The sequence below is a fragment of the Myotis nattereri genome (assembly GCF_964212035.1).
Source record: "Myotis nattereri genome assembly, chromosome: 3".
Taxonomy (NCBI): Eukaryota; Metazoa; Chordata; class Mammalia; order Chiroptera; family Vespertilionidae; genus Myotis; species Myotis nattereri.
In genome coordinates, this window is record NC_138077.1 from 151,795,200 (window position 1) to 151,810,519 (window position 15,320).

Here is a 15,320-nt window from a genome sequence, read left to right on the forward strand (position 1 = left end):
CAGATCTACATTTGTATTACTAGGTATATGATCATGGATGAATTATGTAACCTCTCTTAGACTCAGTTTCCTTTTTTAAAAATGGAGATAGAATTTATAAGTAGGATATAAAATGGGGATTTATTGAAATAATACTTATATACAGTATTCTAATGCTTGGAATACTCAATTGTTAGCTATTATCAATTAATAATATATATTCTCAAAGCCCAATTCCAATAATTAGGGTATCTTCAATGGAATTATTAGAGATAAAAACAGATTAAGTAAATTATAAAATAAAAAATTTAGAAGCCTTTCAAATGATCATGTTCCACCAGGCCTTCATTTTGGTGAAGGAAAGACTTGGGTCTTCTTAAAATTTTATGACTCCATAAAACTGTGCCTGGCATAAGCAGATAATAAAAAAATCTGCTTAATGTATATAGTTTTTCTAAAATTAATAGTTAAACTTTAGAAATAAAACTGTAAAGATTTAAAGTATCTCCCTACTTCTGAAAAAAATTATATTTTGAAGAAAATGTAAAAATTTTTAAGTTGTACATCTAAATGGGTTAAATGGCATTGATTACACAGTATTTAGGTTATTTCCTCTGACATAAAGAAGAGACCTACTAAAGTTTAAGTTCATTTAGCTCCAGAATTTATGAGCTATTTCATAAATCAGGATTATATATAAAAAATCATTTATTTTACCTATCATTTCATATCCATTTTTAGAACCAATTTCTTGCAGAAGTCTTAAAAAGACGAACAAGGGAGGCCAGGGGATTGTCAAGGGAGGGGAAAAAAAAAAGGACACATATGTAATACCCTTTGTAATACTTTAAGCAATAAAAAAAAAAAAAAAGACGAACAACAGGAAAAAAGCTGTAGAAACCCAAAATTGCTGTATATTCTGAGAAAATTAGATTTGAAGGATAATAGTATATAACTTTGAACTCCAGAGTTATACATTAAAAGAGTCAGTATAACAACTAACAAAGCTGGAGAAACTGTAAAACATGATCATAAAAAAAATGAAACTATATGAAGAAAATAGAAATGAAATGTAATCCAAACATCCAGAGATAACCATTGTTAACATTTTTATATTAATGACATTATGTGTAATGAAAGCAACAGTGATTCCAACTTATAAAATAAGCCCTCAAGAAGCTTGAAAAAAAGGAGACATATGTAAACAAAAACTACAATGTATCTTAACACAACAGAGATACTGCAAGAGTGCAAGTAAAGAATCCATTTAACATTTTAAACCTAAAAAGATCATATGAAATCTCAGAACAACATATGCTTAAATTAAATTAAATTGAAATGAACATACTTATTTGTTACTGATAATTCTCACTTCATTGAAAATTTTAACATAAAAATTTTGAAGTTAAAAGTGATTCCACTGATATTAGGTAAATGTTAATGATGTCTCTAAGTAGTAAAAATCTACAAGATATTTGTTAATAGACCTTTTGCCTCTCACTTACCATAAGCTGTTCCAGGGCCAAACTCAGTCCCTGCATCAATCATATATTGTCCCAAAAGTTCTGGGTTGTTTACACGACTTGGAGCTTTTCTATCCAGTTTCTCATAAACAAATTCTTCTATCCTGGCATCTACAAGAAAAGTTTAAAATTACCAATTTCAAAATAGCAAAACTATTTAAAAGACTCTTTTGTTCCACTACCAGGCATTTATCACTCTGGAAAATTAATATGAAATTAGCATGCTTTCAAGTACTTATATTAATATACTGTAGGCCCAGCATACAACGTTCATGTACTCTATAGTAGGGGGCGTCCCTCAGCCCGGCCTGCACCCTTTTGCAGTCCGGGAGCCCTCGGGGGATGTCTGACTCATGGCTTAGACCCGCTCCCCATGGGGAGCGGGCCTAAGCTGCAGTGGGACATTGGAGAGTGGGCCTAAGCTGCAGTGGGACATCCTTAGCGCTGCTGCGGAGGCGGAGGCGGGAGAGGTTCCCGCCACCACCACTGCTTGCCAGGCAGCAACCCAGCTTGTGGCTGAGTGGCGCTCCCCCTGTGGTAGAGCACTGACCACCACGGGGCAGCTTCTGCGTTGAGTGTCTGCCCACTGGTGGTCAGTGCACATCACAGCCACTGGTTATTCTGCCGTTCGATTTGCATATTACCCTTTTATTATATAGGATAATTTTTTAATTTATATATTGAGTATTATATAGCTCTAAGAAACTTACTATTTTAGAAATATGAAAAATATTTTGGAACAAAATATTTTAAAGTAAAGTAAAACCATTATATGAGTATCTTATGGGATTTTAAGTTCCAAAAAAGGGCTGGTATTCACTTTATATCTAGTGAAATTGCATTTGCCCCATTCATATAATGTCTAACTTTTATCTCTGAATATATGTTTTCAATTTCAAAAGCATGATTTTCAACTATGAAAATGTGGATATAAGGTACCTTTAAGAACCAAAGAGTCATATACTTCTGACATCTTTTTTGGGCTTTTGCTTGCTCAAAGCTGTCTCTCCCTCCTAGAGTCTAAATATAGGCATAGGGGTTTAAGAACAGAGTAATCCAGGCTTGGAATAGTCTGCAGACAGAAATCAGCAATATGATGCCTTGGCATAATTGTATTTAATTATATTTAAAGTATATAGATACATAGATACCGCTGAGCATGTAGTCACTCAAGATTTCACCATTACAAATAAGATTAAAATACAAGACAAAAGGTTAAAAGCAATTGTAGAACATTAGTATAAATGGAAAGGAAAAATATGAATAAACATTTTAGTGTAATAGTCAAGAAACTCACATTCACATTGTTGCCTAATAGTGAGGTATTTCAGAGACAAATGAGAAAAAGTCCAAATTTCCAGAAACAATGATTAAATATAAATTAAAATTATAATCCAAAAAGAAGTTAAATATGTTCCTTTTAATTATCTCACATAATTCCTCCACAAGTATAAGTTTTACACAGTGCACTGAAATTTCAAAAATAAGATACAGAAACACTTCAGGAGTTGGCAAAAGTGTTCATTATAAAAACATATCAGAAGAGTTTTTAAGCAGGAATTTAAAAACCATTAAATTAGTTAAAACCAAAATGAGTCAGTTTAAAATGAATCATTTAGATGATGTTACCTAAGTTTCAGAATCTCATTTTCTGACCACCACAGTACTTCTTAGCTTTGCTGCTTTCTACCTATTTGGTCAAAAGTATAAATCCCATGTTGATTTCATTCAGTTAATAAAACATTTGGTATATTTTAAATAAATGTTTCATTTCGCTAAGTCTTAAAAAACATTTATGCAACTCTGCTATAATTCAATATATATTTCTGAAAAACCCGTTTCTAAAAAATCATACACTAAAAATAACAGAGCTTACAGAAAAAGAGCTGGTTGAACCACACAAAACCTAAGTAATTTTATAACCAGAGCACAAACAAAAAAATAAAAAGAATTCTGTTACTACTTTTGAATTAAAGCACTAATATAAAATAATATTTATGAGCCATAATAATTTCTTTATAAGAACACCATTCCTGTTTACCAGTCATGCATGACTTTATTTGCCATTCTGGAAAACATTTTTTAGAACAGACTATGTGTGCAAGGAACTCTGGATAGAGCAAGGAATAAGAGGAAAACCTACTTTTTTTTTTTTTTAGGTGCCATGGTATATAATTTAAGAAACCTTAAGTGAATAACAAATACCACATAGTATCCCAAGACTAGGCCTCAAAGTGTAAAAGGCTTAGTTTAAAAAGTCACTGCAATTTAAATAAAACTGCACAGAATTACTAATAGTTTGTACAGTGCTTGAGTTTTTATGCAATAGCAACAAAGTTGGAATTTTAAGTACTTAAAAATAAGTTTATGGCACTCACAACATGGTCACAATAACACTGGGGGAAAAGAGGAAGGAAAACATGCATTGTTGCCTTTGTCCTTCAATTTTGATATGTAAGCTCCCAGTAAAGACTGCCAATGTGCTTAGTTCTAGTTCAAGTTCCCCTTCTAATTAGCTATACTAAATTAGACAAAATGCTAACTTGTGAGTTTCAATTAATAAACAATTATGGTGTATCTTATTTGCAAGGTTATTTGGTTATTTAGTGATCTGCTTAGGGTTGTCAGAAAATCAAATGGAGTAATTTCTGTAAAAACATAAAACTTAACATAAACAAGTGGTAATGAATTAACTTTCCCCTTAATTATTTAGGAATAATTCTTCCTTGGATGAAGCAGGAAGAGTAATTTATTTTCATACACCTTTATATCTCTTAAAATTCAAAGTCACTGCCTGAAATTGAATTTTCAAGAGGATTTTACAAAAGCCTGAAAAATGTTGTCAGTTTGTTAGGTGATACACAAAGAAATGTTTATCACCCTCTTCTTAAACAAGGCACACAAAAAATAACCATAATCTGAAAGCTATAAACAAAAAATTCTGTTTTCCAATAGAAATTAAAACTTTTTTAACATTAAAAATCCTACTAACAGAACTTTTTAATAGGAATAGTCAATAAGGTAGGCAAAAGGTAAAAAGTTTCTTACTTGGATTTGGTTGCAATAACACTTCAGTTTGTTTCATTATTTTTTCTGTCCATATTTTGGTACATTCAGCTTTGCTAAGAAGGTTCTCTAAGTGAGCATCCAATTCTGTCTTCTCTGCCTGGCCAAGCTTTTCTTCTGTGAACTGTTAGTGATTATTTTAAAACAATATTAAATATATTGCAAATACATTTTAGCAACCAATAGTAATAATTAAAAACAAAACTCAAATCCAAACAATCCCAAACATACAATTATTTGTAAACCACTGCATGTAAATGTTACTGTTTTTGCTCCTACGATAATTTTGCCCTTATCTATACCTCTTTTGTAGCATTTATTATGATCCTATCTTATATTTAACACATATCCTCAGTTCTGCTAAAATATATGATGTGAATTCTACAGAAAATCGAACACACTGCCTGGTATATAAATATTTCTGACTTATAAAGGTAGCATAGCAGTAAGGAGTAAGAGCTTTGAGTCAGTTGGATATGAATTCATACCCTGACTGCAATGCTGTGTTATCTGAGCAAGCTTTTGAATATTTTTTCCTTAGGTACCCTCTATCATAAAGAAGAGTCAGTATATATCTTACAGTACTTTGAAAGTTAATTAAGAGTATGAATGTAAATCACATTGTTCAGTGTCTGGTCATTGTTATTGAATTTAAAAAGGGCTGTTTATGTTTAATGTGCCATTATATTATTGGCACTTTAATCACACCTAGTTAGATAGGCTTTTATGAGATGTTCTGAAAAACTATCATTCAAGTTGTTTCTTCAGGATATGTTCTAGCAATCGATGTATAGACTAATTTTTGGAATATATCCTATCCATACCTATGGAGGCATCTTTTAAAGATCATAAAATGTAGTTAAATATACTCAATGTACATTATCTTGTGTTGGTTTTTCAGGAAAAGCAGCATTGCACACACAGTAATAAAGAAGCAAAAAGATTTCCTTCCTTTTAGATTTTATGAAGACTTCTGGATATTTTTCATTAAATACTAGAAGTGATGACTCAGCCTGCTTATCATGCATATTTTTTTCCCCCTAGAATATATGGCTTTTCCCACCATAACACAGGCATACTACTAGCACTAATTCTATGCTCATTAATCATGACTCATTTCTGGGTAACAAAATATAAGGTTCACCTTGCTTTTTCTCCCCCCTCTCATTTCTTAAAATATCTTCTGCTCCACTTGCCTGAGTTTTATTATGTTTCTTCCAGCATCCTTGTTTTTGGTCTAATACTTTCAGTTGATTATAACTTAGCACTTTTAGCTGAAAGGTCCTCTAGAATGTTATTTTTAGACTTTATAACGCCCACCAAGGTCTGGTTCAGGTGCTAGAAATAACAGCTTTAATAGTTTTTGTAAAGTCTTAGGCCTTAGCCAAGCCCTGACCCAATGGGTGGGACTGAGAAAAGCAGTTCCAAAGGTATTGCCGCCCTAAGCCCATAAACTTGAGTGTATTGTAACTGAGGATAGGAGAGGCATTAGGCAAAAATCAAAACCCTTCTCCCAAGGTCAGCTGGGTAACTATGCAATCTCGATCTTAAGAGAGAACTCTAGATGGATCTTTCAGATCCATGAGATGCTAAGCAACAGACCTACTGTAGAGATATAGATTAGAATTTTACATGTTAATACACACAGGTTAACATTATCTACAAAGGATTATCCACCAGTAGATCATTGAGACAATAAACAAGTAATTAAATACTTTGATAAGGATACAAAGATAAAAGGAAGGTGGACAGAGGACCAACATAGGTGGTCCTATTATTTCTTGAGTGAGTTACTAAATGATTAACTGCTTGGATTAATGAATTCAAGTGTAGAGAACTGAAGAATTCATTCTGCAGGGAGAGGGAGGGCAGGAGAATCAGGTTTAAAAGGCAGAGGGATATGCAAGCTGGGCCTGGAAGAGGGAGCAGGAGTTTGAGGATTGCCAGATGTGAATGGTAAGAAAAATAGCCTCTCTGAACTGGTAACAACTGAGATGGGATGATAAAAAATGAGCTATGTAAATACACAAGGAAGAGTATAGAGTCCTCTGATGATTTATTTTCCAGTTGCATTTCTGGAGGATCATTAGTGGCTCTAAATATTACTACTTTTTTTGGTAGAAGCCTTAATTTATACTTAAAACCCAAGACTAAATTAATACAACAATCAACAGATCCATAATTAAGAACCAGTATTTATTAAGTCAGTCTTTGTGCAAAGGACTCTGCTAAGAACTATTATAAGAGAGCTAAAGGAAAAATATTATCCAAACATTATAAGCCTGCAGGCCTATTTTTTTCAGGACATAAAATCATGATAAACTTTATTATAGAGTTTTTTTAAAAAATATGCAACCAAGGATATTTTCCTATATATTTTTAGAGAGAGTGGAAGAGAGAGGAAAAGACACGAGAGAAATATTGATGTGAGAGAAACACATCTATTGGTTCCCTCACACACGCTGGGGCGGGGAGGAGCGTGCCACCAAGCAAGGTAAGTGCCCTTGACCAGAACCGAATTAGGGACCCTTCTGTCCACAGGCTGATGCTCTATTCACAGAACCAAACCAGCTAAGGCCATATTGATGTTTTTTAGAAACACAATGGAATTAAACAAATGGGCTAGACATTACTAAATAATGTTTATAAATAGTGATTTAAGAAAGTCATTTAGTTTACCTGATACAAGTTAGGTTTCAGGGCAAGTTTTTCCCCAGTATTTCAGAGAACCAACACTTACAGAGTTAATTATTTGAAAAACAAAACATTTCAATCTTCAGGTCAAAAGGCTTGTTTGCTTAATTATTTAATATTTTCTTTGTGATTCTCATAACAGTACCTTACAGGTATCTTTAATTAAATATACTTTTTTTTTTTAAGTGTGAAAGTGTACTAGAGCAAAGATGAGTATTTGCAACAAATCATGTATTTGTATGAGTATGAAACCTTGGGCAAACTATTAAATAGTCTGATCCTCAACTTCTTCATTACTGAAATTTTTAAAAAAAATACATTTTATTGATATTTTACAGAGAGGAAGGGAGAAGGATAGAGAATTAGAAACATCGATCAGCTGCCCCCTCACACGCCCCACTGGGGATGTGCCTGCAACCAAGGTACATGCCCTTGACCAGAATTGAACCTGGGACCCTTGAGCCCGCAGGCCGACGCTCTATCCGCTGAGCCAAACCGGTTAGGGCTCATTACTGAAATTATGAGACTTACCTATATAATGATTTTTGGACAGTTTGATATAAAATGCATAGCTTAGTAAATGGCATTTTCTAACATATATCAAAACCCTGACACTGTTAAAAATACAGAAGTATAAAAAGGGTCTAGTAAAGGATTTTATTGAGAAATAAAATCAACTGCAGTTTCTAATTACAACTATTATTAAAATTCTACAAAGTTAATAATTTTGGGTTGAAAAATATTGAAAACTAAAATTCTTAAGGGTAAAATTCAAAATTTTAGGTAATTAGGAAAGGAATCTTTTTTTTTTTTTTTTTTAAGAATAGTTTTTTTGTCCTTATGAAAAAGGTACGTTATAATTTTATGTTTACCTTTAGGCAATACTGTTAAGATCATGAAAGCCTTGAGGGCAAGAACCATGTCATATGTGATTATACATCTCACATAGAGAAGAAAATATATACTATACTCTCATACATATTTTCATTAATAATCTAAACCTCTTTAATTTATTTGATATAACTCATTTTCTGCAGTAGATGCATTCTTAAAAATGTTTTAGACAAAAATGTATCTGTTAAATATTGTACTATTTTGTTATTTTAATATGTCATACCTTCTGATTAACAATGGGAAAAATCCTTATGCCCCCATGATAAAATCATGGGAATGATCAAGCCTTCTACAACTGCACATTTAAGTAATAATAATTTACATTTATAATTTCAACTTAAATATGTAACATTAGCAATATGGTTATTCCTCCACTCTTTGTTCTATGTAGGATTAAGGTTACCTTTAATTGGATTATTGACTATCATGTAGGGAGCAGAGGGAGACTGTAGGATAGGAGTGCTGTGAACAAAGACACAGGGACAAGGAACCACAGAATATGTTTGGATAATGGTAATAGAAAGTATTAATTTAAAGTATTAATTTTTTTGACAGCAAGTACTTACTGTAAAGGATTGTCTTTGAGTTAGCCATATTTTGCCAGGCCCTGTAATCCTTCCTTCACTACAGGACAGGAATTCAGCCTACAGTATGACATAAAGGACCTGAATTCCCTAGCCTGCTTTATCAGAAAGAAAAAAAGAACCACAAGTAAAAAGGCTGTGTGATCCAAGACATCTATTTCATATAAAGTCTAACCATCAATTCTCTGGGTAAAGTAATATTTTAAAAGTAACAAAGTTCTTGAGGGGGGGAATGTATAATATTCTGAATATAATGTATTAGTAAACTATAAAGTAGAGTCTTCTCAACTGGTACTCAATTTTGGCTGCTCTTTGGAATTACTTGGGGGAATTTTCAAAAACACTGATGCTGAATCAAACCCCAAAGATTCTAATTTAATATGGACTAGGGTGCGGCTTGTAAAGATCCCTCAGTTAATTTTAAGTGCAGCAAAGACTGAGAACCACTGTTCTAAACTCACACATAATTATTCTAATATCAGGTTAAGAAACCATCTTCCATTTAGTAGTCTGTTAAGTTAATGCCAATAGTACCAAAGGATGTGAACACAGTTTTGGGAAGCACTAAATCCACAGTTTTTACGTAATGAGTAAATGTATGGACTTTGAATGTCACATGTATTATATATTAGAATTTGAGAGACACGGTGAAGTTATTTGCAGTTTAAATTCTATGAAGGAAATGGAATTTCAGAAGGGCTTGAAAGTATCTGGCCAAGTTGGAATTCCATCCAAATAACACCTGATAGGAGCTAGTTGAGGGCTGCATCATACTCATCTTTATATCACCGGCTTAGACCCACCATTAATGCTTGGTAAATTAAGTGGGAGATTGAGGTCAAGCTTGCAACTAAATTTTATAGACATTTTTCCCCCTCAGAAAATATCTGGCAGTCATGAAGTTCATAACGTAACTTCAGTAGTCAGTTCAAAGGAAATTAATATAAACCCCCTTCCTATGTAATTTAGTTTGAGAAAATTTTTTAGAAAGTATACACTCCCGTTTTAAAGAAGGTGAGCACAGTTTTGCTTCAATATCAATTCTGAATTTAAAATATGCACACTTGAAATATTTATTAAACCAAGTAAGAGAACAGTAATTCATAAAATAGGTATTTACTAAAAAGAGTAAAATATTTAATTATGACAAATTATGACTAGACTATGAAGTCCTTTGAGGGCAGCAACTAGGTCTTATTCAGCTTTGAATTCTTCAATGCCAAACATCCTAAGAGGTACTCAATAAATATAAGGTGAGTTGAAGTTTAGAATTAATCAACTTCAAGGTCAGCAGATACAATATTAGAAAAATACTAATGAAAATAACAAAATTACTTAACGTGCTAAATGATTCAAAGAGTAAACTTTACTTATGGTTACTGCCTTGCTTGGAGAAAATTTATAAAAAATTAAAAACCATGTTGGATGTTGTGAGAAGGGAATAAGAAAGAATTCTTTAAGACATACAATCTTATTAAAGATGTGAAAGCCACAGAATAACAGAATTTTAGAGCTCCAAGGGGCCTTACATAACAGTGCATGAGGAGAAAATTGCCACATACAGAATTGATAAATGACACAGGATTTCACACTAAGCACCTGTGGTCTTAGATGGACTTGCAGTTGTACCTTGAGAGCAAGAAAGATGACAAAGAGGCAGCAGAGCGCATTCAAGATGAGTTTTACTTAAGAACAAAAGTCTAGAATTAGAAAAGTATAAGATATTTTTGAAATTAGAAAATAATTTGATAGGAATAATGTTTATATATGAGTAAGAGGAAATATAAAGCTGGGAGGGAGTATTTCATGCTCAACAAAGGAGTTTGGACTGAAGAGACAGATTCTATGAATTAATAAATGGTTTTTAAGACACTAATAAAGTAACAACTGATGGAAGATAAGTAACTTGATGCTCTTGTATTCTATTGTTTTGAGGGAGGTAAGAACAACAAGACCACCCAAATGGACTATTAAGGAATGGATACTCCTATTCATTTATACACTGAGTGGCCAGATTATTATGACCACCCCATCAGTACAATGAAGTGAATTAATTATGCAAATAATAATAATAAAACCTTGAGAGTATTTGCTTAGAAAGTTTTCAATATTCAGCATTTTTGAAAGTGTCAATGAAGTACTGATGGGGTGATCATAATAATCTGGCCACTCAATGTATATTTTACCTTAACATACTTTTTTTAAAGTACTAAGGAACATACATTTTAGAAGGGTGAGAATGGAGTGATGAGACCCATTTATATGCTTTAAAAGTTTGATTTTACTTTAAAAAAAATAGGGGGCAATTCAATTTTTAATTAAAAATTTTTTTTTAAGTAAAATGAAAAAATGTATGGCAGTTGCTAACCAGAGAATGGCCTATTCCTTAAGGTATAAATGTGAACTTGAATTCCATTCCTATTGTTCTTATTACTTATAATGAGTAACTGGCATACATAACTCTTACTCTATTCTTAGCATGAAACTTGGCACTTTGGCACTATACAGATGTCAATTCAATTTAAAGTAGGAACTCAGTTACTGACTAAATACTGATAAGCAGTGTTTTGTTGAAAATTACCAGACAGCATCCCAAATTTCACATGTTACATTTTGGAACCATCTTTTTTCCCTTATATATTTTGTTTTTAAAAAGTATTATAGAAATGTCAAACATATACAAAAGCATAATAGTATAATGAAACCTCATGAACCCACAACCCAGCTTCAAACTATCAACATTCTGCCAATGTTGTTTTAACTGTTCCCATTTTTTCTTCTGAAATATTTTAAAGTAATTCTCAGACATGGTACAATTTATACAAATTTCAGAATATACCTCTAAAAGATACAGACTCAACATAAGGAGCCTGCTCCTCCTGAAATATTTCCTTTCTTAGTAAATGGTTCAAGTGTCAATGAGTCATCCTTGACTCATTTTTCTCTCATAGCGCAAAGCCAATCTAACAAGCAATACTGGATAGATGGTGAACTTCCCTGCTATCACTCTTATGTCACATCACCTTTTACTTTTTGCCTGCCCTATGTCCACAGCTCCCTAACTGGTCTCCCTAGTACCCCCTGAAACTTCAGTCTTTATACTTGTTCCCTATGACTGAAATGTTTTTCATTCAAAAAATTGGAAACTGTCACTTCTTGAGGCCTCTTTGAATTTGATCCTATTAGAAAGGCTTGCTTTAACCACCATGTCTACACAACAGGGCAACAACCATCACTTCTACCATTAACCTATCCCCACCGGCCTATTTCTCCATCACCACCTGATGTATTTATTTACTAGTTTGTCCTCTTCTGCTAGATTGTGAGCTCCAGGAGGGCAGATATTTTCTTGATTTTATTCATTACTGTATCACCAGTGTTCAAAATAGTAGCGAGAGGCAGTCATGGAGTATGCAGTTAAGTATTAAATACTGAAAATTATTTGATAGCTAACAGAGTAGAACAGAATTTGAAAATTCTTTCCTAAAGAATTTGAAACAATCAGTAATTTAGAATTCATTTGGAAAATAATACATCTTTTGAAGGTTTTGACAGCTATTCAAAATCTAGTCTATTGACAATTTATGTGTCCTATATTTAAGCAGTGTGGATTATGTACCTGAAATATATCTAACTGTATTTAAAAGAGTGGCATTGTATGGTGTCATAGCTGCATCCAGCATCTTCATAGGGGATTAGCACTGAAACAATACCAAAGTCTCGGCCTCTTTTGCCGTCAACATGAAGTCTTATGAATCAAAATTCAATTCAGACCTTCACTCACTACATTCTTCTTGCACCTAGTCTTTGAACTATGAGTACTAGGCTAATTTAAATTTAAAAAATTAACTATAAGGCTCAGTGTCTTTTCAATATACCTTGTATTTCAGTGGAGGAAGGCGAGACGAGGGCTAAGGCGGCTTGCACCTTACCGACCACGCAGAGCCTGTAACTCGGGAATCAAGACCTAGCAGGAATCCCCGTCTCTGCAGCGTTCCTTGCCTAAGCGCTATGGAAACAGATGTCGGTAACTGCTCAGCGTGCACGAGCCGATGTGTGAGCCCTTTCTGGGCGGCAACACTCTATGTGCCCTGAACCTGCAACGCGCATCCAAGAGAAGAGAGGCAGCTGGCAGTAAGCAGCAGGTCAGACAGCGCTCGCTATTTACTAGCCCTGCAGGTTAAGCAAGTCACTCACCTCCCTGAGGCCGCTGCCTCACATACAAAGGGGGTTAATAACACCTACCTGGCAAAGTCACAGAAAGGACTGGAGATAATCTGTCAAATGTCAAATGAAGTGTTTGACATCGTTGTTGTTTTTTCTTTCATAACATAAGGCAGCTATTACCTCTAGTTCTACCATTCTTTCGCCAAGCACGGGGCAACGTGAGAGCGACTGCGCCAGTAAAACTGGCATCAAGCAGCAAAGCCAGACCAACAACCGCTGTACCTCTCGGTATCAATGCGGCATGCACCTCGGAGATGTTTCTGTGTCCGCTTTCCAAAGGAGCACGCCGTTGTTACGGTGACATGGCATGAGCTTAAACACCCGATTGTTGACAACCCACGTTGCGGTAAAATCTACATCTGTTCGCAGCCTGAACCGAGTGGCCATCGTGTGGGTGACGCCGGCGGAAAGCCGTCCAAGTTCCCGAGGACCGACCCTTCCCTGACGGCGGAGTGCCCGGCGCTGGTCGCCTTTCCCCCCTAAAGTGGCTGCAGGCCCCACGGGAGCCTCCCCCGCGCCACGCCCCGGGCCTGGGACTGTGCGGGAACCCCCGGGCTCCGGCCTTCCCGGGGCCGCGGCCAAGTCCGGGCGCCAACTGGCGACCTCCATTTCTCAGCCCAGGGCCGTCCTTCCCGGGAGGGAGAGGCGCTGGGGGGAACCGTGCCGGCGGCTCTCCGGGCAGAGGGGCAGGAAAAGGGCACTTCCTTCTCCTTCTCGGCAGGGAGGGTGCGAGGAAGGGACCGAAAGGGCGGCGGTGGCGTCAGCAGAGTCCGTCTCTCGGCTCACCCCGCGGGACTCGCCAGGCCTCCGCCCGGGGCCCCGGGAGGGAGGTCACACAGCACCCGCGTCGTGGGGGCCAGCCAGGCGGGCGGTGCTGTCGGAGCCGCCTCGGCTCGAGGCCGAACTCAAGGTGTCCCCCAGGGGCCCCGTCTCCACACCGCCTCCCTTCACCCCGGGGGCGGCGGCTGGGCAGGAGGGGGGCACGGGAGACGGCGGCCAGGCCCGCAGGGGCGCCAGGCCGCGCCCATCTCCCGGGCCTCGGGCCGGCGCAGGCAGGCCCTGTGGTCGGCGGGGCCGGGAGCGAGGGCCCCGGCGATCGGGCTGGATGCTCCCGCATCGCCCCCACCCGGTCCTCGGGGAGACGCCACCCCTTCCCCCACCGCCTACCTGCACCGCACGGCTGAGGAAGGTGCCCGCGTCGGCCGCGAACTTCTTGACGTTGAAGTCCATCATGTTCATCCTGCGCCGCAGCCGGGCGGAGCTGCCGGCTGACCTAGCGGGGAGGCGGAGGCGCCGCGGCCGGGCTGGGGCGCCGGGCGGGAGTGGCGCGGGCAGACGTGGTGAGTGGAGGGAGGCGGCGCCAGCCCCGCGGCCGCAGCTGTCGTTTCCGTCAAGGGCAGGGGGCGGGGGGAGGGAGGGTGGGGCGAGGGGAGAGGACGAGCGCCTCCCAGCGGCCCCCGCGTCCGGGCGCCGCAGCCGGGACGCCGGGCCTGTCCTTTCCGGAGCGCGGCCGCTAACGTCGGCGCTGGCCGCGGTGGGCGAGCCGGAAACGGATTGGCGTTCTGGCCTCCGGGTCAGGCTCCCCGGCGGAGGAAGCGGGCGGCGCCGCGGGGCGGAGCCTTTGTGGCGAGGTGATCGCGGGAACAGCGACCCCCTCAGGACCGTCGCGGCGCTGCCGCGGGGCGCGCCGGGAACTTGGCTCGCTCCGCCCGTGGGAAGGTCCGCGTCGCTGGGAGGAGCGCGCCGCGGAGTCGCAGCAGCGCTGCGCGGTTGTGGTTAGTCCCAGAGAACCAAGAGCAGACGACTCCGGCCCCTCTTTTTATTTGGAGGAAAAATATGGATGTTGGAACATAGAATTGCAGTAGCTGTGTCATTAGAACCAGCAGCTCCCTGTCATCTTGTACCCGCGCCCGCAGGCCTCGGAAGTGGCAGAAGAGGGTTGAGTTAGTGTCCCGCCCAGCCGGTTTATATTCATTCAGCATTATCGAATGTCTACCGTGTACCAGAGCTGAATCGGGTGCTGGAGATACTGTGCTTCAAAACACTGTCCTTGCCTTCAAGATGCTCTCGGTTCTTTAACTTGACCACCTTAGGGGACTTCACTCCCAGCAGAAGCTCTGTAACCATTTGCTGCCGCAAGGACTTTGTGACTGCCTTACAGGGTCAACCCTAGGTGCCCTCTGTGTGCGAAGTATGATGCCCAGGACACAGAGTGCCAAGCGGAGGTCACAAAGAAGTAGAAAATGGTGAGTGAGGTAGAATAATCCTTAAAGATTCAACGCGGCGAATTTTGATAACAAATGAGAATATGATGTGAAATCTGTTACACACACACACACACACACACACACAC

The 15,320-nt window shown here is 38.2% G+C and overlaps 2 protein-coding genes across 6 annotated transcripts in view; one reads left to right on the plus strand and one right to left on the minus strand.

Moving 5' to 3' along the window:
- Positions 1-14,609, minus strand: part of SH3GLB1 (SH3 domain containing GRB2 like, endophilin B1) — a 33,985-nt gene extending 19,376 nt beyond the window's left edge. For 2 of the 5 annotated variants that reach the window (XM_081086492.1, XM_081086490.1), the window contains exons 1-3: positions 14,135-14,556; positions 4,551-4,692; positions 1,485-1,613 (exon numbers count right to left, since the gene is read on the minus strand). In XM_081086492.1, coding sequence (XP_080942618.1) covers positions 1,485-1,613; positions 4,551-4,692; positions 14,135-14,206 — 343 coding nt within the window. In that variant the 5' untranslated portion in view covers positions 14,207-14,556. Of the gene's footprint in view, positions 1-1,484; positions 1,614-3,131; positions 3,193-4,550; positions 4,693-14,134 lie in introns of those variants that run through there. The other 3 variants (XM_081086491.1, XM_081086493.1, XM_081086494.1) reach the window with 3 other exon arrangements.
- The window catches only part of ODF2L (outer dense fiber of sperm tails 2 like), a 355,423-nt gene continuing 354,490 nt past the window's right edge, over positions 14,388-15,320 (plus strand). Inside the window, exon 1 of the mRNA XM_081086489.1 lies at positions 14,388-15,213. The gene's annotated coding sequence lies outside the window, so the exon portion shown is untranslated. The remainder of the gene's footprint in view (positions 15,214-15,320) is intronic.